The sequence below is a fragment of the Lonchura striata genome, chromosome Z (genome assembly GCF_046129695.1).
Source record: "Lonchura striata isolate bLonStr1 chromosome Z, bLonStr1.mat, whole genome shotgun sequence".
Taxonomy (NCBI): domain Eukaryota; kingdom Metazoa; phylum Chordata; class Aves; order Passeriformes; family Estrildidae; genus Lonchura; species Lonchura striata.
The window spans coordinates 48,108,588-48,135,273 of NC_134642.1; the positions used below are offsets into that span (position 1 = coordinate 48,108,588).

At 44.0% G+C, this 26,686-nt stretch overlaps 1 protein-coding gene across 1 annotated transcript in view; it reads left to right on the forward strand.

Moving 5' to 3' along the window:
* Positions 1-26,686, forward strand: part of CORO2A (coronin 2A) — a 55,509-nt gene that overhangs the window by 18,660 nt on the left and 10,163 nt on the right. Inside the window, exons 2-5 of the mRNA XM_021537106.2 lie at positions 15,588-15,788; positions 20,871-20,987; positions 25,773-25,922; positions 26,445-26,624. Coding sequence (XP_021392781.1) covers positions 15,588-15,788; positions 20,871-20,987; positions 25,773-25,922; positions 26,445-26,624 — 648 coding nt within the window. The remainder of the gene's footprint in view (positions 1-15,587; positions 15,789-20,870; positions 20,988-25,772; positions 25,923-26,444; positions 26,625-26,686) is intronic.

Here is a 26,686-nt window from a genome sequence, read left to right on the forward strand (position 1 = left end):
CTCAGCTGTAAAATGGGAGCTATAGCTGGTCTCTGGATTTCTAGAGCTGTTGCTTTTCATGTACTGCAAAGGACAGACATCTTTGCTTATCTTGTTACTAGCACTGGGCTTTCCAGGCCTGTTTATGTGAGGAATACATTTTCAGTGCAAGCTAAAGCCTGTAATTATATTAATACAATCACATCAGTATTGCTGGTCCTCCTTGACATGCAGAAAGGCAGCATAGGACAAGTTTCTTGCAGGCAGTGTTGTGTAACAGGGATATCTCCCATCTTTTTCACACTGAATGAAAACAGAAAGTTCTGGTCTACTTTCACTGTACCAATTCAGGATCCTCACCCAAGAGATCAGTGGAGATTTCACAGGGTCACAGCATGGCTGAGGGTGGAGGTACCTCTGGACTTCACCTAGTCCAGCTGCCATCTCAGAGCAGGTTCAGGGCTTTGTCTAGTTGGGTTTTGAGTGTCTCTGAGACTCCACAGCCTGTCTCAGCAACCCATGTCTGAGACAGGCAGAGTGTGTGACCACCTTCAGAGAGTCTAAGACTTCCTTTTTACATTTAACTTTCTGATTAAGCTCAGGCTGAACAGCCTGTGGTTCCCTAGATCCTCTATCTTGCCCTTTTGAAAGTAAGGATAACATTTACAGTCTTCCAGTCCTCAGGGATGATACCCCATTGCCATAAGCTTTCAAAGAATTCCAGGAATGACCTTGCAGGAGCAAGGGCCAGCTTCCTCAGCTCTTGTGGGTCCATTCCATCAGGCTCTTGTCCATATTCAGTCTGTTTAAATGTTCTCTGACCTGATCTTCCTACAGCAAGGGTCAGTCTTCCTTGCTTTCGATTTGATGGATCTCTCAGGGCTCCAGGGTGCCTGAAGGCTGATCTCAGCAGTAAAGACGGAGGTGAAGAAGGCATTCAGTGCCTCAGTCTTTTCGGTGTCCCTGCTGCTTTTTCCTTTGCAACAAACTTCCTCATGTGTGCTTGGAACTGCTTTTGGAGACACAACAGTGTTACAGTGAGTATTTATACTATCTGCCTTCTCAGGGCAAAATAAAAGTTTCACATTTCCTTTAAGAAAGGAGCTGAATAGCTGGAGGTCTGTTGTGACACCTGCATATTCCTAGTGCATCAATGAGCAGTCTTCTTAGTACCAGAATACTGGAAGGTGGTCCATGGAGTACCATTGCCAGGTGATGGAACAGATAATTTGTTAAATGCTTGTCTCAAAGATCAGTTCTTTGTTCTCCATAGGGACAGCAGTGTATGTCACACAGCCTTACCCAAAAGCTTTCACAATCCAAGGAAAGGAATGCTTAAAATGAGAAGGGACAGCATGGCCCTTTCAACACAAAGTTTGGATGGCTGTATTGAGGGCTTGGCCTTGATTTGTTGTTGTACATTCTCATAGGAAGATCTCATTATAAACAAGTTGTCACTGAGCAGGAGAGGACAGGAGAGAGGAGCATTTGCCTTTATGATAAAGACCTTCCTCATGGGGAAGCAAGAGCTGCTAGTAGGTTGAGATGAGGGTTGTCTCAGACCAATGGAGCAAAAGCATGTCTTGTCAAAGCCTCCACCCACTCTTCTACCACCCTGGCAGTGCAGTAGTTCCCTTAGTATTTTGAGGGATCTCCTCTAGTTTCTTTGCAGGTTGAACCAGGGACTGCCTCTCCACTTGCCTGGTGGTGCATAGGAGTTGCTATGTTTGAGTACACCCATATAATTAGTAACTTTGTGCTTAAGAGAGTCACAAGCCCAACCTCACAATCCTCACTGGCTGCTGGTGGGTCCCCTCTGGAAGCAAGAGGCAGGTGCTCCTACAAGTACTCCCTGCTCTGCTGGTTCTCCAGGTCATGCATGGAGAACATGGGCAGAAGTCTGTGAGGGTAGGTCAACTTAAGAAAGGTGGTGCAGGGCACCAGGAGAGTGAGGGAGTATTCCTTCTGAGAATTTGCAAGGTGCCGCTGGAGTCAGCTGCAGCCATCCTGGCATGTCACTGAGGATGGCCTTTCTTTTAGCCAGAAAGTTAACTTGCATGTGTGATAAAGCTGTCCTTTACTGCTTGCTTCAGATGAAAGGAAGAAGAGGAGGATGGGATCATGATGAGGTCTGGTTGAATCGCCTTGGTCTTATACTGGTATGGGGATGAACAAATGATGACTGGCCTGTTCTGCAGTGGGCTGACTGCTCATGCCTGAGCCTGGTCCATGTTTGCACAGGTCTGTCCTGTCTTCTTGGGATGAGTGCATGCTACTGGAAAAAAACTACACCTTACTACCATACTTGATTTAGCAAGAGCGATGTGTTTCCCACTTTGCTGCTTCTAATTAAGCCCTTTTCATATCCATGCTAGCTGGTGGCAGATGAGGACACATGGGATGGGAAGTTGCACTGATTGCTTCCACTAAAAAGTGACACCATACTAGCCTAACAGACACCTTTCTCATTGCTTCCTTGCCTTGTGATCACTGTGCTTCTATCAGGGTTGCAGCCAGTAGCCCTTTCTCTGTGAAAGGCAAGAAGAAAGGGTGAGGAATGCATTTGGAGCTGTGTGAGGTTGAAGATATTAAAGCGGTCTGGAAGCAAGAAGTACCTCTGCACACTGTTTTTTCAATGCTTGTCTCTTTGAATTCTCTTGTTTAACCACAGGGACAGGGTTGCAGTACCAGGTCCTGGGGAGAGAAATCTTTGCCCTGTGAAAGAAGCATTAATAGCATAATTCAGAGTAAATACAATTATGCGATGTATTTGTGTTTGCCAAAACTGTCCCAGTCCAGCTGTGTGGACCTGGGACTTAGTCGTCTTAGTTGATTAGTTAGCTGCTAAAAGCAGACATATCTCAGTGAAGGTGCTTATATACGTCTTGCTAATCTGTCCCATGCAGGTGACAGGGCCTGCTGCAGGACTTGTAAAACTCATTAACCTTGCTGGCAGTAGGTATGTGCTGCACTGCACTACTTCCCTTATCAGAGCTGTGCCCTGTGCCCTGATGCCAGCTAGTAAAAGCAGAAAGTTTTAGACCAGCCTGCTTAGCAGATGTTCCTCTGCTGAAATTCATGAGGAAGCAAGATGCAGCAAGAATCACACCTCTCTGATCAGGAGAGGGGGCAATTGTCTACTTAAACCAGAGAGACACTGAAACCAGGACCCTCTGCCTGTGTGAAAAATGCAGAAGCCTGGTTTGGGAGCAAGTAGCACATATCTTCCTGCTTCAGCATGTCTCTTGTGGGGACAGTAGAGTGAGGAGAGGGGAATTACTTTCTATGGAACTCTCTTGTACAGTTTGCTCTGTATGGAGCCATGTAATGAAATTTGCAGTGCATGTAGCTGGGTCTCAGGCAGAAAACCAGCAGTATTTCATGTTATATTCATTATTTTATATAAAATGATGTGTTTAACTGTTTCCTTTCTACAAGTCCTGGGGTACTGGGACATAGCTTGGTGTTCACTGTGAGGCAGTACTGAAGCTGAATTCATGTACATATTTTTCTTGTCATCTGGATGTCATTGGCAGAGACAAGATAGCTGAAAGGGCTTTTTGAGTCTCCCAGAGTTACTCTTCTTACCTTTAGGCATCAAGTTACCTTATTCATTTTTGGAGAGGAATGAATGATTTTTGAGAGAACAAGTGGTGTGGAAGAAAAGTGGAGAGGAGGAGAGAGATTTTAGCAGAATAGGAGAAGGATAAGATGGATGAAACTGATGGACAATTTCAAGAAAGAAGGAGAGAAGGCACCAGAGAAAAGAATGGATCTATGCAGATTCTGAGAATGGCGATGATTCTTATTTCTGTTTGGTTTTATTACTTGGAGCTGAGTCCAGGTAAAGATTTTATTTCATGGACTGGTGGTACAGGACTGAGAAGAGGATGTGTGTCTTTTCAGGAGTTTTCTAGCTATATATCCTTGTGCCACTTTCCATCTGCTTTATTTGCATGAGGTTGGAAGTTTGAATCTCTTGCAGTTTCTCCTTGGGTGGTTGCAAACAGTTCTCTCAAGACTTGCAAGGCTGCCCCTAAGGGTTTTTCAGCCATAGAAACATCACTTAAAAATTATTAGGCTGAAAGGGAACAGGCATTACCAATACAATACAAGTTTAGCATTCCAAACGAGAAGGTAAAAAGGAAATGAAGTTTTAATGGCATTCGAGATTAATCATTGTAACTTTCAAAATCCTCTTTCTAGCATTTGCATTCCTTCTTTTCTCCCCTTTATCTCTCTTTTGACCGTGCATACAAGAGAAGGAATGAAGACAGAGTGTATTTTTTCTCTGTTGGTCTCTCTGCTTTTCAAATTACCTCTAACTTTCAAGGGATTGAGACCTCTGAAAAGGTCTTTTGATTTGATCAAATTCTCTTGATTCCCTGGGAGTAAGGACACAGGAGAAAGAGAGTCCAACCTGTCAGGCTAGATCACTTGAACATCTGAAGTGCTTTTTACAGTGGAAGGTAAGAGGTACAGGCAGAGTTTGGAAACCTACCTATGAACAGCAGAAACAGTACTTAAACTTTTTTTTTGGTAGTTGGTCATGTTCTTTCCCTGAGAGTGCACTGGGACTAGGTGTCCAGAGGTTTGGTTGGATTTCATCCTGTGTCTCCCAAAGGCAGGGCAACTTTTATGCAGGAACACCATACAGGCCATGTGGAGAACAGGTTTTGAAGAGAAGGGAGACCTCTTGCATGAAGCTGTGGGAACATATGCAGACAGAACCATTATTAATTCATTGGCATGTGTTTCTACTCTGCTCAGAGGTGTACAGCACAAGAGAACAGAAAACAATTGTTTGGCCTGAGACACGTACCATGTGCATGATGGATCTGTGCAATGGAACCATTGTGCATTATGAACTGGAAGGCTCTCAGCCCAGGTGTTCTGAGGAGTGTGAGCATAGCATTGTGGGTTTGGATGGGGAAGGGTACAAGTTTGTCTCTTCAGGAGATCCTGTGTCAGATTCCAGTCTCTTGAAGAGCTCTGTCTGTTCTTTGATTGCTGCAATAGTGTTTCACAGATTTCACAGTTGCAAGGCACCCACAAGGGTCATCAAATCCAGCTCTTTAGTGAACGGCCCATATGATCCAGAGATCAAGAGCAGACTGCCTGCAGTCTGTCCCCCTGTTGCTTACCTGAAGGCTGACAGAACGGGAGAGCTTTCTGTTAGAATTTACAAACTGTTATTTGGACTAAAAATACTGCATTGGCTTGAGTGCTGCTTCTGACATTCACACAGCTTTTTTGTGCCCTGCATCCATGCCAAGACTGTAATACAGTCTTGTGAGAGACACACAAGACTCATCTAATATGATGCTCTACAGGCAGCGATCTTGTGCTCGCACAGGCTTAGTTTGTATGAAACAAATGAAAAAAACTTTGAATATCTTACAGGTGATGTAGTAGAATACCTGTTTGTGTCACTTGCGTCAGCTGTGAACCTTCTCCCTTCACTGCCTTGAATCAGTGAAACAGTGGCAGGTGTTGGCATGGGGAACAGAAGGGGTTAAGGAATTGTGCCTGGATGGATGATGTGGGGTGGATGCATGCTAGGTGCGGCCAGGACCCTGCTGTGCAGGAGGTATGGAAAGAGTGTAGTTCATGTCTGGAGCTGGGTCCTTCAGGCGATGGGTGTTGGGATGGGCCATGGGAAGCTCTGGGCACCAAGAACAGCTCTCTGCAAACAGGAAAATGGTTTCCAGCCTGGTTAACTTGAAAGAGTTTCTGGTGCCAGAGACCTAAGGCACCTTCTTGAAGGAGCTTCACATGGCCTTGCCAAGAGCAGAAATTTCTTGTGCCTACTGGACTTGTTCAGCTGCTGTGAGTTCTCCAAGTGTCATTTTGTACCACTTTGAATGCTTTTATGTATCCATTTCCTTCCTTTATGTGTGATCTCTGCTTTTGAAAGTGCCACCCCTTTTCTTCACATTATCTTCAAGTCTGTATCTGGTTGGAGTGGTCTTGTCCCTCTACAAGTCCTTTTTTGCAGTCTCACAGAATTGATGAGATTAACCTCAAGGAAATAGGGCCCACTTGTTTTTACAATGCAGTGGAAAAGATTTCAGCTCAAACTGCATCAAACAAACAAACTGAAATTAAACTTTTGGCTTTCATCTACCATTATTCCACTCTTAACAGTAACTCTCAAGAGTGATATATTTGGAAGCAGCCACTCTGGCCAGTTAATGTTTGGAATCATGGCCACTGCTTAATCACTTTAAGTGCAACCCAGCTCTTTGTACCATAATGAAGCAGGTTGTTCTGAAGTAGCTATATCTGATTCAGCTACTTTGTCCCTGAATGTTGGAATTTGAAATTTTGTCATTCAGCTGCTTTGTCCCTGAATGTTAAAATTTAAATTTTGGCATTAAGTGCTGCAACTGAAAATTGCTTAAAATTTAGATACGGGGTGCACTTCTGAGCGAGTTAATGCAGCCAGGATGAGTGGGTGTGTAGCCCTGCCACACTCCGGACATAGCAGACTTATTGCATGTGAAATTAAAATTATGATCTGATTTCTCTCCAATCTCTGCTAGTCTGTTTTCTGTCCAAATCAGGAGCAGCTGTAGCTCTGTAATCATTGCTAGGCTTATTGAATCTTCCTGGGAAATGCCAGGAGAGATTAATGCCATTCTCTCTCCCACTGCTATGACTGATAAAAGTTTTACTGCTCCCTAATTGGAAACTCTTTGATACAGTTAAAACACATTGACTCTCTTGTCTCCCCAAGACTTTGAAAGCAGATGATTTATCCTCCTTGTACCAACTTGTTCTGTGTTTGAAGCCTACCATCATGGCTTCCCTCCTTCATCTCCGCCCCATAGCTTTTAGGATTTCTTAGCAGATCTCACACCTCTGATCACTGGTTCATCTACCTCTGCCCTGAATTCTCCTCTAACTCTCTGGCACGTCCTCAAGAGCAGTGCCCAGAGCTGATGTCTTTTGTCTAGTGTTCATGTTGCTGGTGATCGAAACACAAACTGAACAGAAATCCCAGTGCAGGTCAGTGTAGTGGAGTGTGAGCATGGAACATATATCATCCTTTTGTCTGCACACTTGTTTCATGTAGTTTCTCTCCTGGAAATAAAGACAACGCATGCCATGACTTGGTACTTCAGCACAAAGCCAGTCTACCTCATTTCTTGCTTGTATTTTCAGAATAGGGAATATGCCTGTAAGGAAAGAAAATACATGGAGAACATCCAGGTTGGTGAATGGTGGGATTGCTCAGCCTTTCCCCTTGTATAAAGTCACCAACAGAAATCGTCATCAACACTAAGCTCATGGTTGAATTGGGATGACACTCTTGGCATCAAAAGAGTCACGATGCTGAGCCCTTGGGGTTCATTTGGCAGGTAGGGTCCTGGTACCTGCTAGTCCTGCTCTGGGCACCTGGGAAGTAGAAAATGAGTCACCTTCCTGGCAGTCAGCAGCGGAATGCATGGAAGTTCTGGCTTCCATGTCTTCCGGTGCCATCATAGCTGGAGATGTTCACAGGTGAATGAGGAGAGCTCTTCTTCATAGGTGCTTCTTTCCTGGGGTGACACAGTCATGCTACCTGGTTGTGGTCCCCTGGGTGAGCAGAGTGAGAGATCTTATTGACTCCAATTCCCCTCCTTCCAGATTTGATGTGACCCCTGTAATTTGTGCTCTTTTTAACCCACATCAGATACTTACTATAATCTGATTCTGCTCAAGTGCCGATTCTGTTCTGGTTTTTGGATTGGTTTTGTGATTGGTTGTTATTGTGGTCTTTTGCTTGTTTGTTTGCTTGTGTTTTCATAATTCCCATCCTTTCACACATTAATTTTCTGCTCAGAGTAAGAGAAATCAGCTTGTGGATGGGGCTGAAGGTGCCAGATCACAAGCAGTCCAGGATTGTGTGCTGGAGAGGTCACTTCCTAGCAGTGTGTGGAGCCGCACCCAAGAACTGGCATTTGTAGGAGATAAGGTGCCCAACAATCTTCTTTCAGGCCTTTCCCAGGATGTAAGGAAAATAATTTCCTGGTTTGCTCCTGGTACTGCCAGGGATATCAAAAATACTAAGAATATCCAAGGTGAGAAATGGTAGAATAAAGCAATTACAAAGTTTTGAGTTTTTACACTATTGGGACTGACTCTGCTGCGGTGAGTCTTTCACAAAACACTGTGGCGCCAGAGTAGAGGGTACTCTTAATTTGATCTGGATTAAGCTACCATAGGTCTGTGTTTCTTCAAACATATTTAACTTCTTTCCATGTGGTTATTTTCTCCAAAACCAAGATAAATTCATCCAGAATTCACAAATATCATGCATGATTTGTAATGGGTTGACCCGGGGTAGATGCCATGCACTCACCAAAGCTAGGCACGCACTCCTCTCTGCACATGGACAGAAGAAAGAAAACTTAGTGAAGGTTTCTGGGTTGAGATTAAGGAATGGGAAGTGGTCATTCATCAAATAGTATAATGGGCAAAACAGGCTCAACTTAGAGACTTTAACTGAATTTATGAATTATGAAACTATTAATTATTAACAAACTCAGAGCAGGAAAAGAAGAAGAAAATAAACTATTAAAAACACCTTCTCCCCCACCCCTCCCTCCTTCCAGCTCTACCTCCTACCCCAGCAATAAAACAGGGAATGGGGTTATGGTCAGTTCATCATCTGAGGCTGCTTCCCCTGCTCAGGGAGAGGAGTTGCTCTCCTACTGCACCTGGGGGTCCCTCCCATGGGAGACAGTTCTCCATGAGCTTTTGACATGGCTCCATCTCATGGGCACCAGTCCCCCTCAGACTGCTGTGGCGTGGGTCACTCTTCCATGGGGTGCAGTCCTCCAAGGACAGGCTGCTCCAGCCTGGGGGCAGGGCCCCTCTCTCCACAGTCACAACCTCTTCCAGGCATCCACCTGCTCCAGTGTGCTCCATGGGGTGCAGATGGATTTCTGCATCCCTATGAATCCCCAGGGGCTGCAGGGGCACAGCTGCTTCACAATGGGCTGCACCACAGGCTGCAGGGGAATCTCAGCTCCAGTGCTTGGAGAAGCTCCTGCCCCTCCTTCTTCACTGACCTGGATGTCTGCAGAGTTGTTCTCACATGTTCTCTCTCTGCTCTTCTCTGGTTGCAATTACAACTCTGAAACCCCTTTTTGTTTTCAATTATTCTTAAATATGTTATCACAGAGGTATTACCATAATTTTTAATTGGCCCAGCCTTGGCCAGTGGCATCTTTGAAGCCAGGAATTAGCTCTGCTGGGCATGGAAAAAGTTTCCAGCAGCTTTTCACAGAAGCCTCCCCTCTAGCCCTTTGTTACCAAAACCAGGCCATGCAAAACCAATACAATGGTGCAGGCAAATCTGTAATCATAGGGTAAGTGGGATGTAATCAGAAAACTGGGAACATGCTGGCTGATGGTGAAGCATGTGTTCAGTTCAGTTGTACAGGCATATGCCTGTTCGGTTGTTCTGATATTTCCTCAGGACTAGTAAATATGCCACAGCATGGCTCTCCTAAGAATGTATTGAAGTGCTGCAGACATCCATAGGCTTCACAAGCCTTCTAGGAGCTCACTCCTTTGGCAAGGGCTAGGACATTTGCAGTCATGTTTTTCAGATGAGTAATGAAAAGGTAAGTTTTCATAAACAGCCATGTTAAAGAGTGAGAGCTAAAGCAGAGCAAAGTCACTTCAGTGCTACTGCATTGTATTTCTGAAGACAAGTGGTGGAACTGGAGTCTGTCTTTAATTGCCTATTCTCTTAGAGGTCCCACAGCCATTTTGACAGTCCTGTTTGGTAAGCACCAAAGAGCTGAGCGGGCTGTGCTTGAGGGTATCAAAATACCTCAGTGGTTTTCTAGGCACCCTTTCAGGTGCCAGAAAGAAAAGTCTCTCTGTTCTGAGTACTGGGCTGAGATTTGCTATGGCTTTGCTTTTTTATCTTGTAATTTCAGACCCAACTGCTGAGCTCTGTCTTAAAAAATAAAGAGATAACCAATCAGCAGATTCTTGGTTGATTCCCTTCTGCTCTTCCTTCCATAACCTGTTGCTGACTGTATTTGGTACATTAAGCTTTCATGAAGTTTACTTTGCTCTGTAGTTGAAACTCTTCTCACAATCAGATCTTCTTCTCAGAGCAGTAGTATTCTTCTGGTGTGAAGACCAAGCAATGCCTACAATGAGAGGCTACAGAAATAATTTTAAACTGTATCTTGCAGCTGTACCTTGCTGTATCTCTTATTATTTTGCTTATCTCTTGAATTATCCTATTTACCGAGGCAGAGGAGCTACTTCCTCTCTTCATGCCAGCTGTGAGGAATTCTGAAGCACATGGGTGTATTTTACTCTATTTTGTGTGAAGTACAACATATTATTTCATGAGATAGTGTTTCCAGTGCTAGTGATGCCTTGTGAAGGCTGACCTAGAACAGAGACTGATGAGCTAAAGCATAAAGTAGGTATTTATTAAAAGGCCTCCATAGATCCACCTTGGGCAGCACAACCCAAAATGGCCACAAAAATGGACGACTAGTCACGAGGTCATTTATAAATTCTGGTCCATCAGCATATTGGAGCTAATTGTCCAATTACAGCTCTAGCCCATGGAGTCATATCCTTGTTTTCTTTCTTCAGTCCACCGTTATTTATGCCCTTGGGCCTGAGATCTGGATTGGCTGTCCTTAGGTCCCTGGCTAGAAAAGGAACTGTTTTGTCTATGTATTCTGTGAAGAGAGCTTACTATCCCATAATATGAAGCCTAGACTTACACAGTAAAGCAGAACAGAATCTGAAAAATATAAAAGCTAAAACCTGAGGGATCACGAGGGTTGCACATCTCAATACTCTGGAAACGCTGTCCAGCTTGAAAAAGCTGGTATCCAACCTGTAAGCAGGGATCTGGGAAGTGCTTATAGGGATCTTTGTATCCTTCTCCAGGAATTCCTTCTCCAGGCAGCTTCAGGAAAAAAATCTACTTAGTGTTCTTTTCTGGGAGAGGTGGTAATGAATACCAGAAAGTCCCAGGATTTGTTCCCTGAGAGCTGAGTGAGAGGATACTGCTAACTGCAGTCAGGATACTGCTAACCATCAGCTGTATGGTTAGAAGTACATGAACTACCAGTACTGTAATCTGCACTGTCTTGCTCTATGCTCGCTCCATCCTGGTTCTCCCCTGCCCCACAGGGAGAATTAGTTAAAGATCAGTCTATGTGCTGGCACCAGAGGCCTGAGCAGCAAGTGAGGAACATTTTCTGCCTCTTTGACCAGAAAGAGGACCCAGACCTCAGTTCCAGCAGCCTCTTAAATCTGCTGTCCATGTGCGCTGCCCAATGTACACGGGTGGTCTGCATGCCCCTGCTGTGGCCACCCTGGCATCTTGCTGTCCCACAAGCAATGAAGTGAGCTGGGGATCCCTCAGGTCTGGCTTAAGGCCTTACCCAGTGCTGCACACACAGGATTTTCAGGTCCTTGGGCTCTGTCCATATGGGCTTACACAGCTCAAATATGGCTGTGCAAGGGAAGACCCTCTGCACTGGGGCTGATCCTTCAATGCAGGGAGAAAGCTCATGCTTTAGCTTTTTAGTCAAAAAACATCCACAGAAAGCATATTGTTAAGGGACTGGGCAAAACATTAAATTTTCAGACATTATAAAACACACAAATATGCCTTTTAATTATTCGGAGATGATAGTGCCTCTTATTGCAATGTAAAAGCAATCCTGTCTTACTAACAAAATATTGGTATATTTTTTGTCACTTCTTCCCCTTTCCCCCCCACCCCCTCATTCCTTATAGTTACTCTAAGTTACGTTTTCAACTGTTTTGAAAATGGTTGCCTGTCCAAACAGCAGTTTTTATGAATGAGGAAGAAATGTGTTGTCATCCTCTTCCTGTCAGAGGAACAGGTGAGAAAGCTGAGCCTGTAAGGCATACTTCAGGTTTATTTGTTTTATTGGGTTGAAAGTCTGCCTTGTATGGGTGTGCATCGTGGTATGTTGCCAGTGGCATTTTTAGGGCAGTACAAGAGAGATCCAGAGGCCCTAAAATCACAGGATCACAGAACAGTTGAAATTGGAAGTGATCCCTTGAGATGATCTCATCCAATCCTTCTTCTCAAAGCACGTTCAACTAGAAAAGTTGCCCAGGACCATTCCTCCAAGGATGAAGACTCCATAATGTTTTGGGTAACTGATGCCAGTGTTGGATAACCCTCACAGAGAAAAAGTGTTTTATTGCATATAAATGGAGTTTTCAGAGTTTCAGTTTGTACCCAGTGCTTCTTGTCCAGTTGCTGGGCACTGCTGAGGAGAGTCTGATTCTGTCTTCTCTACTACTGCTCTAATACTGAGGTATTAGTATGCATTGATAAGATCCTTCTGAGCTTCTCTAGCTGAAGAGTCCTGGCTTTCTCAATGATTACTCCTGTGTACTTGGTGAATCCTTTCTCCAGAAGGGGCTTGAAACTTCAGACCCACAGTCTCTCCCAGCTCGAAAGCAGTGTAGGTAGAATTACCTCGCAGCCAGGCAATTTAGTTCCTTTTGGAAAGATAATAGTCCTGCTGTAAGAAGTAACTGCTGCATACTGCTGCATCTGGGCAATATAGTGATTCCTCCCCCCATCCTGATGTGAGTAAACCTAACCACTAAAACTGTAATGAGCACTGAAATTGTTTGAGAACACTGCACCTCTGGGGCTGTTTGGGGAGTTGCATATAACCTCAACTTGCTTTCTGCCTGTGAACATCCCTTCTTCCTAGATCAGCTTTCAGGATTGCTGCTTTCTTTTTCAAATAACTTGCATTTCTTTGTTTTTGTTTGGCACTGGTAGCTCTTACTGTATAAAAAAACCTTTTGCATCTAATGTTTTCTGTGGAAGAGGTTTATTCAGCTAAAAATATGGATACATCAGAGTTAACATAGGTAAAACATGCTAAGGTAAAAGAGAGCAACAAAGATGACTATGAAAGCAACTGGTGATCTGCCAGGACTCTTACAGGAATGTGTATTTGTCCAAGGTGGGGTTAGCTCTGAGCTGTGTCAGCAGAACTGGGAGGAGGCAGGAAATATGATAGAACTTGTGTCCTAGAACTGTTCACAGCCCAAATCTTCCAGTGTGACACAGGATGTGAGCTTTGTGGAAACTTGGTATTGACCAGAGTTTGTAAAGCTCCAGTTTGACGGCCCAGCATCGAGCCATATGGTTCCTTAGCCTTTGATAGATATCTCAAGAGGATGCAGTATCATGCCAGCAACATGGACATTTTGGTTTAAAATTGTTTAGCTTGTCAGGTGATGATGCACTTGGCTTCCTGCCATTGAGTGCATGTATGCTTCCCTTAACCCTTCAACCATGTGAGTGAGCTGTCTAAGCCTTGCTGTAGCTCAGAAGCTCCTTGGTTGGGTTCCCTTGTCAAATTGGAGTATTGTTGATCCAGCATCACTGATAATACTGTTCACCAAATGCACATTAAAGCCATCAATATGGGGCAAAATCATGCCCTTTGCCAGTATTTGCCTATATTCCCAGCTGTTGTGTGAGGTGCTCTTCCACCCATAATCTTCCTGCCTTTCTTTTCATTTCTACATTTCTTTTCATTTGGGTAGTAGGATCTTCTCACTGCACTCACTGTATGCCTTTTACTCTCTAAATCTTGTGGGATCTGGATTTAATAGTCTTAGTTACCTTCTCTGACCAACTCTGCTAGTTTCCTATTTGAAAATAGCAAGTTGAAGGACAGGATTGTACCCCTCTGCTCTTGTGAGACCTCACCTGGAACAATGCATACAGTTTTGGTGCCCCCAGCATAATAATGACATGGAACTGCTGGAGCAAGTCTAGAGGAGGGCTGTGACATTGCTAAAAGGACTGGAGCACCTTCCCTATGAAGACAGGCTGATTAAATTCGGGCTGTTCAGCCTGGAGAAAAGAAGACTGCATGGGAACCTCAATAGCAATCTTCCAGTATCTGAAGATGGAGAAAGTGTCTTCATCAGGAAGTGCAGTGGAAGGACAAGGACTAATGCATACAAACTGAAAAAGGGGAAACTTAGATTAGATCTTAGGAAAAAAATCCTTTCCTGTGAGGGTGGTGAGATACTGGAACAGGTTGCACAGAAAAGCTGTGGATGCCCCATCCCTGACAGTGTTCGAGGCTGGTTTGGGTAAGTCCTTGAGAAATCTGGTGTCGCTGCCTGTGTCAGGGGGGTTGGTACTAGATGGTCTTCAAGGTCCATTCCAACCCAAACCATTCTATGACTCTGTGGCTCTATGATTTTATGAAATCAGTTAAATAAGTTCCATTAAACCTCACTGCTCTCTGTGAGAAGGGATTCTTGTGTTTAGCACACTTTGTGTGTTGCCAGAACCCCCGGCCTGGTTCAGGGGTTCTGTGTGGTGGTAATGTCTCTCCTCCAACCTGTGCTTCCAAAGGAAAACTCTGCAACCTCTTGTTGTTTGGTCTCAAGGCAGTTTATTGTTAGTTATCTAAAAGATTGTCTTCTCGGGCTGCGGCTGCTTGGTCAGCGGCCCAGGCAGAGGCACACACACACTGACATCCTCTCTGTCTGCTTCTCTCTCCCCACCCAGGGCTGCTGCTATCTTTTTATGCTGTATTATGTATTACATGTTTACAGCTTTTCCCCAATATCTACTACCTATGTTATAAGGTGCTTTTCTACTCTAAACCAATCCATAAATGCCAGCATCACCAAGAACATGGAGGCAAGGAAGAAGAAGAAGGAAGAACAGGATCGGCCACTTTCCTGCATCTTAAAATTTCTGACCCCCATGTACAAAGTAAAAAACCCCCTGTACAAAGTAAAAACCCCCCTGTACAATACTAAAAAATTTTCCCTCTGCTTTGTAACTACTTCTACTGTACTATCTAAGCCTTTGTGACTGCTTGTTCCACCTCCAAAGTTGGTAACTCATTCCATGGCTCAAACTCAAAATCACAGCTGTTTCCAGCTGCCTGCCAGGGTCTAAAATGCTTCTGACCAAGGCCTGGAACCTCCAAAAATGTCTGAGGGGCATTTTGAGTTCCAACAATGTGTCATTTAAACACCATTTAAAATGCTGTCTGTCAGAGGGCTGTAGTGCAGTTATAAACCAGACACGCAGAACATGATTGTCTGTGGAAAAAACATGAACAGGTGACTTTAACTATACCTATGATCTGTCCAACTTATTTTTTCTGCTCATGTAAGCAAAATTTAGATTTAGATTTAGACTGGCTTGTTCACTCACCATCTTTCCTGCTTTCTATGTGCAGGATGTTGTATTTTTCATGCTTTTTGAACTCTATCGTACCAGAATTCATCTCCTCTTAAACTTGCTGCCATGTGGCCCTGCCCCAGCGATAGAGACTGCTGGCACATACACAGTCCAGCTGGCTGGTGATGCTGAGAGCTGTCACTTCTTCCCTGCACTCTCCTTTCTCCATGAGAGATGTGCAACAGGGTTATGGCAAAGGGGCGAACACGTGTCTACAACTTGATGGCTGAGGTTTGGTGTGAGCAGCCCAAGTGGGGAGGGTGAGCCTGTGGTGGGAAGAGGGGAGTGGGGTTCTGCAAGCCTTGCTGGGATGGCCTGTCCTTATGCTTTGGGACGTTGTGTGTCCTTGCAGATGTCGTGGCACCCACAGTACCGCAGCTCCAAGTTCCGCCATGTATATGGCAAAGCTGCCAGCAAGGAGAAGTGCTACAACTGTGTGCCCATCACCCTCAACGTCCACGACAACCACTTCTGCGCTGTGAACCCCAGCTTCATCGCGGTGGTGACCGAGTGCGTGGGCGGTGGCGCCTTCCTCGTCATTCCCATCAAGCAGGTGAGCTCCCCAGGGCAAGCTGGCTTTTGAGAGTGCTTCAAGAGACTGGAGCAGGGACAGGCTTTCTAGGGAGCTAGATCGCAGAGGATAGTCAGTTAATGCTGTCGCTTGAGTTGCAAAATGATGGAAGAGGCCCCAGTTGCCCTAGCAGTTGACTCCTGTCATTTGTGTCTTTATATGTTTTTGCATTGCTGCTTGCAGATTTTTAACACGTTGCTTTATTTTACAACTCATTTGCCTTTCTTGAATAATCAGCAGAATATGTTGTTCAGATGTTTATCTCCTGTTCAGATTTTATCTTCAATTGCTCCCCCTGGGAGAAACTGCAAATCAAAAAGTATTTAGTGGATAAAGGGGGTGAAACCAGAAAGGTGTTTTAGTGACATGGATTTCACTGTGACCAAAGGAGAATATGGAATGTTTTGTTCTACCATATCCTTTGTGAAAGATGGAGACACAGTTATCAGGCATTGAAGGTCTCAAACTTCAAGCAGTGATGCTGTGAAGACTTTCCTTTCAGAAACAAATCTCATGTATATGAGTTTTCATGACCTAGGATCTGGTGAGAGGGAGCAGCTGGGCGTCTGATGTTTATTGCTTCAGTAAAATTAGGCATGCACTGTTGTGGATTAACTTCAGTATGAGATTATGATCTCTCTGGAATCAGGACAGAACAGATGAAAGGCAAGACTTCAGCCTTTAATTAAAAGTTAATTGATGGTGTTATTGCAATGCCACTTTTTCAATATATATTTGCTAAGGAAGAAAGTGAACTGGTTGTGCTTGAAGAACCTAGCACAGTTTCTGGACATTCTGGACTTTGTTAATTCATTCCTTCAATGCCAGTACCCTGTTTTTCTTGAATGGTTCACTTCTGCCCCAGAAATGATGGTCTGTTGAGGCTCAACAACCTGTCTTTATCACAGAACTTCATCTGTAGGCAGACAGCTGTTGACTGTGGGACGTGGTGTGGGACTAAGCTCTCGAAGTGCTGGCAAAAGTAGCTGAAGGTGTTTGTACTGCTTACTATTAATTTTTCTGTCTTCTCACCTCTTCTCAGCTTGGCTAGTCTTTGTAGTAATTTTTCCTTCTTACACCTGCTCAGATACTCCACCCAGTTTTGAAATATTGCTTGCAGAAATGAAAGGCACAGTAGAACTAAAAAAGATACAGAAAAGGATAATTAAAGTATGTCATTGAAAATGTGAAAGTACGTCATATGAGGAAAGACTTTGCAGGTCAGGTCTCAGTCAGTCTAGGAGAAAAAGCAAGATGTATAAAGCTGTGAGGAGAAGAAGTTTAAGAAGAAACTCTTTTTGATTTGTTTGGTGAAAGGGCCAGGGAGCAGACTTAACAGCAGATGTAAATGCTGCTGCAATTCAGATGTGGGGCTCACTGTTCTGGATGCTGATGAGTCTTGAAGAATTAATGACTTCAAAGTGGAGCTATGGACAGGAGTTGGTCCCTTGAGAGTTAACCTTTGGTTGTGAATCAGAGAAATTAGGTGCTTCTCACAGCTGTTCTCTGAATAGGGGTTCCTGACCTGTGCTGGCGGGTAAAGCAGCCTCAGCCTTCCAAAGAAAGGGATTCCATGAGTCAGGACCCGTGATACCAGCTATTTTGTTTCGTCTGATACACTTCCAAAGTGGTACCATCTGGTGCAAAGCAGAAACTTTTGACTTGTGCTTCTGATGGTGTATTTTTTTGTGACTGCCATCTCTTGCTGTGAAGGTGAGCGTGGCAGACAGTGCACTGGACACCTGGCTTGTGGCCTTGGCTGCCAGGGCACAAAGGCAGCCTGTTCTGGAGAGGTGTCTGGGACAGTATTGCCCTCTTAAAATGTACAGCTGACTGGTTATTTTTCACTGTATTCACGGGAAGCAGACATATCCCAAGTGGGACAAAGTGTGGAGGAAGAGCCCAAGAGACCAAGAGGCAGGATGACATTTGGTCAAAGCAAGAGATAGTAGCCAGGACAGGAAAAGCTACAATTGCTGAAGAGGATAAACAACCTGTTCAGGGAGCTGCTCTTGTCCCTCTCTCCAATGAATTTTTTAGTTCATTCTGCATGTGTTGCTGCTAGGGGGGCTGCCTGTCTAAGGATGACCTTGAATGAAGCCTCAGCTTTGCTCTGTTTGACTGCACCTCTGTGCTTGTTTGTTGTACTCCTCTCCTGTTGAGTCACAGACACCAAGGTCTCTCATCTCTCCTTGAATAAATACCACTTCTTTTCTTCTGTACCAGTCTTCTCCAAGAGCCTGGGGGTGGGGCAGGGCTAGGGACAGTGGCATTATGTAAAGAATGAGTTCTTGTCCCTAGATACTATCCTTTCAGCAGGCCTTTGCACTCAGCCTTATAAGAAATTAGTTGAATATTTGCCATCACTTTGGAAATGGTCTGTTACAGGGTGTGTCAGTGACATCCTGGTGAATATGTGCCTCTGAAACCAGGGTGGAAGGGCAGCACATCTCAGCAGAGAGGGAAGGGGCTGCCACAGTCAGGCTGACTGACTAAATCTTACATGTTCAAGGAGACATGAGCTCAGGGACTGTAATTGAGAGATCAGCTGCTTTCTGAGAGATCAACTGAGATATCACAGTGTGGCCTGGATGCAAGGGAAGTGCACACACAGCATACCAAGGAAAGATCTTGATTGGGAGGGAAATTTTGTGGCCTTCCTTTGAGAGACGAAGTCCTGCCTTTTTCCTTTCCCGATGACCAGACTCTGTTGAGGCCGCATCTGTCTCTCCTCTGCACCAAAAAAAACCAGTGAGAACGAGGTTCCAAGAGACAGGAGGCTATTTATGCCCAGGTCTGCAATCTCCATTCTTTCAGCGTGTCAGCACCAGATGTGAAAGGGAGGATATTTGTGGCTATGCAAGCTTCATAGACATAAACTCCCCTTTCTTTCTCATGGTCTGTAGAATGAAACTGATGATGACCCCTCTGGCCTTGGGTATCTGACACTTATGTGAGTGCTGTACTGGAGCCCTTTAGGGGAAGAGGTGGGGCTGGCCGACCTCACAGTAATCTACCCTGCACAAATCTGCTCGGAGAGTTTTGACACATGTTCCACTGGAAGTGATTTTTGTCAGCGAGCTCCAAGCTTTTCAGAAGTGCTATAATTTTAGAAAGGGCGTGGTTGAAAACTTATTAATTTTCAAGCTCTGCAGGCAACTGTGGAAGTCAGGAACCACTTCATGGAATGGCAACACATCTAGTTACTGAAATAATTTTTGAGCTGTGGGATGAAATTTCCTCCAGCAATGAAGATCTTCACTTCCACATGCAGATGTGCATCTGAGACCAGCAGCTCTAGCTTTATGTCATATATCTTTGTTGGCTCTTGGGAGGTTAATGTGTGGTGAGTCCTGCTCTTGTCCCAGGGTTTGCAATGGGGCAGGTGAGATTGGTGGCTGGGAGAACAAGGGGTCCTTTTCCAAAGCCTGCTGAGGAAGTGGGAGTGGGGTAAGAGAGCTTTGGAGGATGGGTCATGCAATCTGGGCTTAGGACAACCTGGTAGTCTCCCAAAATGGAGTGAGGAACAGACAGTCAGCTAGCTCTGGGAGGGGACAGAATTCCCTTAGGGATCAAGGGAACCCTGTGGATCCAGCTGTCCACCCCTTTCAGCTGTCATCTTAAAACCAAGCTCTGAAGCCTACTAAAGGACACTGTGGGTGGAGGAGTGCTTCTTATTAAAGGCCTTTTATCTTTCTTCTGCCTTCCCAAATCTCTTTGCATTGTCACTATTATAAAAGGGAATTGTTTCAGACTGTATTTTAAAAACCACAGTCTTTTACATTTCAAAGCCCTTTGGATGTTCAGTTTAAAGCAGGTTAGTCCCAGTTTATGCAACAAACTTTCCAGTGAAGCCAGAATAGTTACACGCTGGTGTCCTGTTCTGTTTTCAAAATTGCTAAAACCCTCCCAAATTTAAAAGCTGGGAAAATTATGTCCTATCCACAGCCTGGTTAGGGGCAGCAGTGATTCCCCTTGGCTCTTCTCTCCTAAGGCCCACCTCTGGAGAGGTCTAGGGAGTAGTACACCTACAGAAGTGTCTGCTTTCTAGGAGAGCACACATTTGGAATCATTTTGGTCTACAATTCTTCCAGGTAGGAAGCAGAATTTGGTAAGCACTGCCAGCTTGCCATCATGTCTCCCTTCTTAGGTGACTGACTTTTGCTTTTGAGCTGATGCCTGGGGTGGGTCAGGGGGCTCCCCAGACTTTTACTGCTTCTTACAGAGGGAAGCAAGCGTTACTTCACTGTTAATAAAATAACAACCACCCTTTCTACCACTTAAATATTCAGACTCTACAGCAGAGACCGTGCCGGCAGTGCGGGTTTATTCAATGCAATGCAGCCCCCATCTGGCACAAGGCTCTCAATACACCTTAGGGCACTTGGTGAGGGATTTGTGCGGATGCAGTGCACATGCCACCTAAACATGGCATGGTTTGGGGTTTTTTTTGGCAGTCCAGAATGCTGATTGAATTTAGTGGAGGGCTGAATTTGAACACCATCCGAGGGAAACAGCTTGCCGAACAAAAAATTTTGTAATTTGTAATTTGTGTCACAAATAGCAAATACCTTTTTGCTAAACACAAAACCTAAATAATTTATTTTTTTTTTTTTGCTGCTTGTAGGAAATGTCTTCTAAAGTTGAGTTTGCTGTTGTTTGTCCCCGTTCCACCCCTCTTCCCCCCCCCCCGCCCCCCCCCCCCCCCCCCCCCAATCCAAAGATCTTTAAAAAACATCAAAGATTTATCTCATTCATAGGTGTTTCTTCTTCGAATTACGCTTTGGTGTGTGAGCCTAATATTGTCTTCCAAATGTGTAGTCCTGCATGGAAATTTTTTCACAGCAGGCTGTTCTTAGGAAGGCCTGGCAGTCTTTCTTTCCTTTATGCTGGTATCATCAAGACTTGACTAGCAGAGACAAGGAAAACCCATCCTTAACAGACAGAGAGTACCCAGGGCATTTGGAAGACAACGTGTAGAAAGAAGTTTCTTTCTGGAGCTGCCTTGAAAATGTCCTGTAATTCCATGGCTCACCTTAGGTTTGATTATATTTTTTTTTCCAGACAGGCAAGCTTGACCCACATTATCCCAAAGTATGTGGTCACAAAGGAAATGTTCTGGACATCAAGTGGAATCCATTCAATGACTTTGTAATAGCTTCATGTTCAGAAGATGCCACAGTAAGTTTACCACCTTGTATTCTGTGTCAGTACCTGGTTAATATACTTTTTGGAGAATGAAGTTGAAAGAAATCAAAAGCTCATGAATGTGAAATGATGTGAAATGTGAAAGCATGCATAGTTTTATTTAAGCAGTCAGGAAAGAGTAAGATTCCTTTCCTTCTCCTGAGTTCAGACCTGTGTGATACCTTCCAGATAGTATACCAAATCAGTGTAATGAGGAAGATCTATTTTATGGGGACTTGTGCCTTTTTTTGGTGTGTTTGTGTGATGAAAACAAAATATGAGTTTAAAATGGAATGTCTATTAAAGATTAATCTCTTTGAAACTCTGTCTTTGCTCTAAAAAAACTTCAACACAACATTATCTGGACCAGCTCTTTCAGATTAGTTCTCCTCAGAGCAAGCTTGATCTTGTTCCTGCACTCAGTTGCTCTGTAAACTCATGCTGGATCAGTTGTGGAGAGGACTATGCATTATACAGTTCTGCAGTGGGTGCTTTGGCTGAAGTTAGAGTGATTAAGATGCAGACACTGTAGCAATTGAAAGATTCAAGTCATGTTGGTAAGGGACAATTTAGCTCATATGTCCCTACTGGAAGGTCACTTTCAAAAGGTCTTATAAGGGTATGATGTTGGCATCTTTGATAGTGAGGACATCTGACTGCATGCTTTTTGCCAGAGATCCCATGTAAGATCCCACTGGGTTTTTTCCACTCTGTCATAGAGCATCAGGGAGGTTTTTCCTATTATTTTCTCCAGCCCTGACTTGGTTCACATGCTCTGCCATTTTAGATCTGCCAAAAAGTCACTCTTGATTATAAGCTTTTTTGACTGTCTTTCCTGTTTAGTGACTTGCCTTTGCTTGTTTGGATATTCTGCTGGCTTTTTAAAATATATATGGTTTTTAAAGTCTTCTTTCCGTTTCTGAACTGATGGTAAAGATTTTGTTGTATCTTCCATCCTGTATGCCAGGTTTTCATGCTGTCTCAGGAAGTATGGCATGATATGACTTATTTGTGGCAGAGGGGACCACGTTGGTCACTCTTTTGAGCCTCATATGAGAAATGAATACAATCTTCAAAACATCCCACTGCATTTACAGAATCACAGAAATGTTTGTGTTGAAGGGGAGGTTTCTTTCACCACCCCTCTAGGGAGAGCACCTGTTCCTGTTCTTCACTCCTCCCATGGGGGAATTCTTTTCCTTCCAGTGTAGCTAATGACTGCTGTATCGTGTCCTCCTACTGTGCATTTCAAGACAGAGCCTGGCTCTATTTTCTCAGTAGTCTTGAAGTATTGAAGACTTTTATCAATTTACCTGGAAGCTGTCTCTTCTCCAGGCTGAGAAAGCCCATCTCCCCCAGCTTCTACTCACAGGGTAAAGTGCTGCAGACTCCTGAGCATCTTGGTGGGCCTCTAGCATCTTTCTTGCATTGGGGAGTGCAAAACTGGAGGCACTATCCCCAGCTTTCCTTTCTGGTTTTCTCCAGAAACTTGACACTGGATCATTCCAGAGTAAAGAATGGAAACACTGAACATGTCACAGGTCTCAGTACCAACAATTGTTCCAAGAAGTCTGTTTGTGACTGTACTCTCTTTTTACTACTCTCTGGCGCTCATCCTAGCACCAGGAAATGGTATCTTAGGGGTCCTCTGCACTGTGACATGGTGTAGAGACATTTTCCTGCCTGCTAAGTAGCAAGGACAGCAGACTGTGTTTCTTGGTGTGACTGTCTTTCTTGATGCCTTATAGCTGGACCTTGCATCTCACTTCGTCCACGCCCTACTCAAAGAATTGCATTGCTCCAAGCCTTGTTCAGATGAGTTGAGATCTCTAAGGCTATAGATCCTGTGGTCTCACTAGGTGTTTCTTCCAGGTGTTGAGTATCCTTCTAGGGAAAATGGGATGCCTCTGATCTCCAGGCATTGCCATATTGCCATATACGTCCATTACCTTTGATGGTCTCCTTGTGTACCTTTGAAGAGTTTGGCTCCATCTTCTCTGTGCCTTCATGCTATGCAGCTGAAGAGCAGCCAGAGCCTGAACAAGTTATTTTCTTTCAAGCTCTCCTCAGGTTTGCTGTGTTACTGCTTCCTCATCTCTTATCTGCTGTTGGACTTGTTCTGTGGGGTCAGCATCTTACTTAACCTGGCCTGTTTTGGAGAGCTCAGTTTGGACATACTGTTGAGACGTCTTCACAGCAATATTTACTCTGTTTTAAGAAAAGTTTGAGAAAGGTTTTTTGGGGGTCACAGAGGTGTCCACTGCTTCCACTGGGCTGAAAACAAGAGGGAAAGCCTTCCTTCAGGTCTGTTGTTAAAAGTCTTGTGGTTTCTTCCATGTCTGAGCATTAGTAAGCCACTGTGCAAGTAAGACTTGTGTGCAAGGATGCATCTAATTGCTTACTGGGCTGAGCCTTCCTTTGAGGAAGGCCTACAACTGCCTGAGTAGATAATGGAAATTTCACTTATCCCACATTTCTCAGACATTTCTTGACCATTAACCAGCCTTTCTGGAGCTTGCTTTGGTAGTACCACTGTTACCAAAAATCGGTAAAAATAAAAACTTCATAACACTAATGTAGCATTAGTAAGCAGACATTATTTCGCCAGGTGCATGAGGGGATATCTCCTCTGAAATATCATGCATGCTGACTACAAAAGAAGCTCCTGTTTAGATACTATATTTTGTGTACATATTCACTGTTTTTTTCCCTGAATAAACATACATATAATAATAATTTCCCTCAAATCAGTAACGTATTTTCTCTCTTTTTTATACATGTGTTCTTCTGTCCTGGGAATCTCTTTGGTCATCCCTGGTCATCCCTCTCAAAGTCATACTCAACCACCCAGTCAAGTGGTAGAAGTTGGCACAACTGGGCTGGTTGCTTTCCAGTTCTTCTTCTTACAGAATGGGCATTGTGCAGTTCCACAGGCCAGTGGTTTTAGAAGAATAGGCATTGTATTAGCCTGCCAGGTGCAGACAATTTTTAATCTGGCAGCACTACAGCTATCTTTTGTAGTGCATAGCTGGAGCTATGTAGAATGGTACTTTTGGGCATGGGAAGGATTGTATGTTCTCTGTGAACAACGAGTTCCAGTTCTCACTGCTGTTTCAGGCAAGCTTAGGGCTGAGGCCTATGCAAATACCCAGGGACTGAGAGTTTGAGCTTATCCTCTTACCCCTTCTGTTCTTCTTGGCAAATCATCAGACATGAAGAGTTTTGCTTGTTGAAGGCCTGCTGCCCTCTGGTTAGCGGGGCAACTCTGTGCCTTTTACTTCATTTTATCAGGTTTTCTTCAAGATGTAGCAGGGTAGACAGCTTGTTCATGCTTGGATTGTCCCTGCTTACTCTGCAGGCCTGAGTCCAAGACCAGCTTGTTCTGCACACTAAAGTACTTGCAATTTCTACTATTTAATACAGACTGAGATTTCAGCCAGGTGCTTTTCTGTGCTTTTATCACCAACCATTTTACAGCATGAGGAGTGGATGGTTCATTCTAGGCAGTTCTTGTCAGCATGAACACAACCTATTTTTCCCTGTTCTAGTCTCTCAGCCCCATTCCTTTAGTGACAGCTGTTGAAACTATAAGGAATCAGTCGGTCTGATTGGAAAGTGAGATGTTTTCTCTAACTACTGTAGAAGTTCATGGGGGTAGTGCTGGACTCTACAACCATTACTTTTCTGGTAGGCTTGATTCCTTATTGGAATAAACACTGTTGAGAAGGGTGCTTGTGATGTTTTCCAGGAGGTCCCAGAATTTGGGTCTGCTTCTTATTTGTCTTAGAAAGGAGTGATCCTCATCAACCAAACAGCAGGAGACTTGGGCAGCTGTGGCTGACTTCTACAAACTATATTCCAAAGAGCATTTCACTTTCACTTCATGCTAAGAAATAGAAAAATTATGACACAAGCATAGTAATTTTCATTGAGCCAAAGGATTAATCATCTAAATAATTGTGTTTCTAGGGTTAGCATGAGAAAAACTCCTTTTATACCCATGTAAATTCAGCCCCTCTTAGTGATTTCGGCTGTTGTTTTTTCCACCACAGGAGGACAGAGCATTTTTGTCCTCATGCAGCACCCTTCTAGAAGGACCCAGAGCTGTAGCTGGGCCTATTAACAAGACAGCATGCTCCCAGTGCTGAGTGGCTTCAGTGCAGTGCTGCCCAGTGTCTCTCCTCCTTCGAGGCCACCTGCTGGTGTTCTGTGAACTTTGACAAATGGCTGTGTCATTTGCAAAGCATTCAGCACCGGTGCAACTTTCTGTGACACACATTACTATAGCTGTCGCCTGACCAGAGGAGTTCTAAGTTCTTTTGCCAAATGACATTGAATGGATCCTCAGGACCAGGATGAGGAGGGCCAGTAGAGCAGGAGAGGATTGAGCTTGGATTAATCACTGCTATAATATCATAGAACCATAGAATTATAATACCTTTTGGGACTCAGATATGCTGGCTCCTGCTCAGAGTGTGTTAAGAGGCAAGGTCTATAGGATTTCTTCCCCTTGAGAATAACTTTTCAGAATTGTGCTGACAGGTCTAAATTTAAAGAAACCCTGGTAGGACTGCTGTCTGAGGATAGAACATAAAGAGGAGTCTTCAGGTCCACAGAATAGTAAAGATACAAATGACAAGAACAGGCATTCAAAAAAACCTGGTACATTCCTATTCACTACAAAGGGAGTAGTAATTGCAAGGCATTTAATAGCTATGGGTAAATTCTGAATTAGCTCCTTCTCAGGAATCTCACAAATATCTTTGCTGTGCCATTCAGGTTAAAATCTGGGACATCCCCAATCAGTTGCTAAAAAGAAACATTACCACTCCAAAGAAAGAACTTCTTGGGCATGCTCGAAGAGTCAGTCTGATTGAATGGCATCCCACAGCTGATAACATCCTCTTCAGCTCTGGCTATGACTACAAGGTGGGTCTCTGCTCCTAGAGCACCCTGTTTGGCTTGGTGTTTTGAAATTTGTTTTAATTTCAATATGCAAGATGGCACTAAAAAGTTTGGAGCTTTCTTCAGGGGGAAATTCCATGGTGACCCAAAGGCAAAAGGATATTGCTATAAGTTCAAGAAGACTGTCTAATTTTCCAATCTCCTGATGAACTTCAGTCTACTCTGCACTTCTCATTTACTGAATTTGGTACAGCATGCAATTCCATCCACTTTTCTTTGTGCTACTGCATATATATGCACTGTTGTTGTCTATTTTTATGTATAAAATGTGGTTTCAAAGGAAATTAAAATATTGGACATTCTTAGCTGACACTGATACATTGCTGTTAGTATCATGAATTATTTGAAGTGCTGGAGAGCAATCGCTTATGATGGTAAGACCTATACATGTAGAGAAAAGACAAAGAAGTGAATAAAGTGCACAAAATCCCTGGTGTGAGGCAGCAAAGGGCTGATTTTTTTTTTTTTTAATTATTTTTGCTTCAGATAATGATCTGGAACCTTGGTGTCACGGGCACTGTTCTTTCAAAGCCAGTGAAGATTCTTGATGCCCACAAAGATGTCGTCCTCTCCATGTCATTCAACACAGATGGCAGTCTCCTTGCCACTGCTTGCAGGGACAGAAAGATACGTGTGATAGACCCTCGTGCTGGAACAGTCCTACAGGTAGGTTGGGTTCAGAGGTTTATGGTCCATCTGATCTCATCTCTCGAAGTGTTTCCACTTCT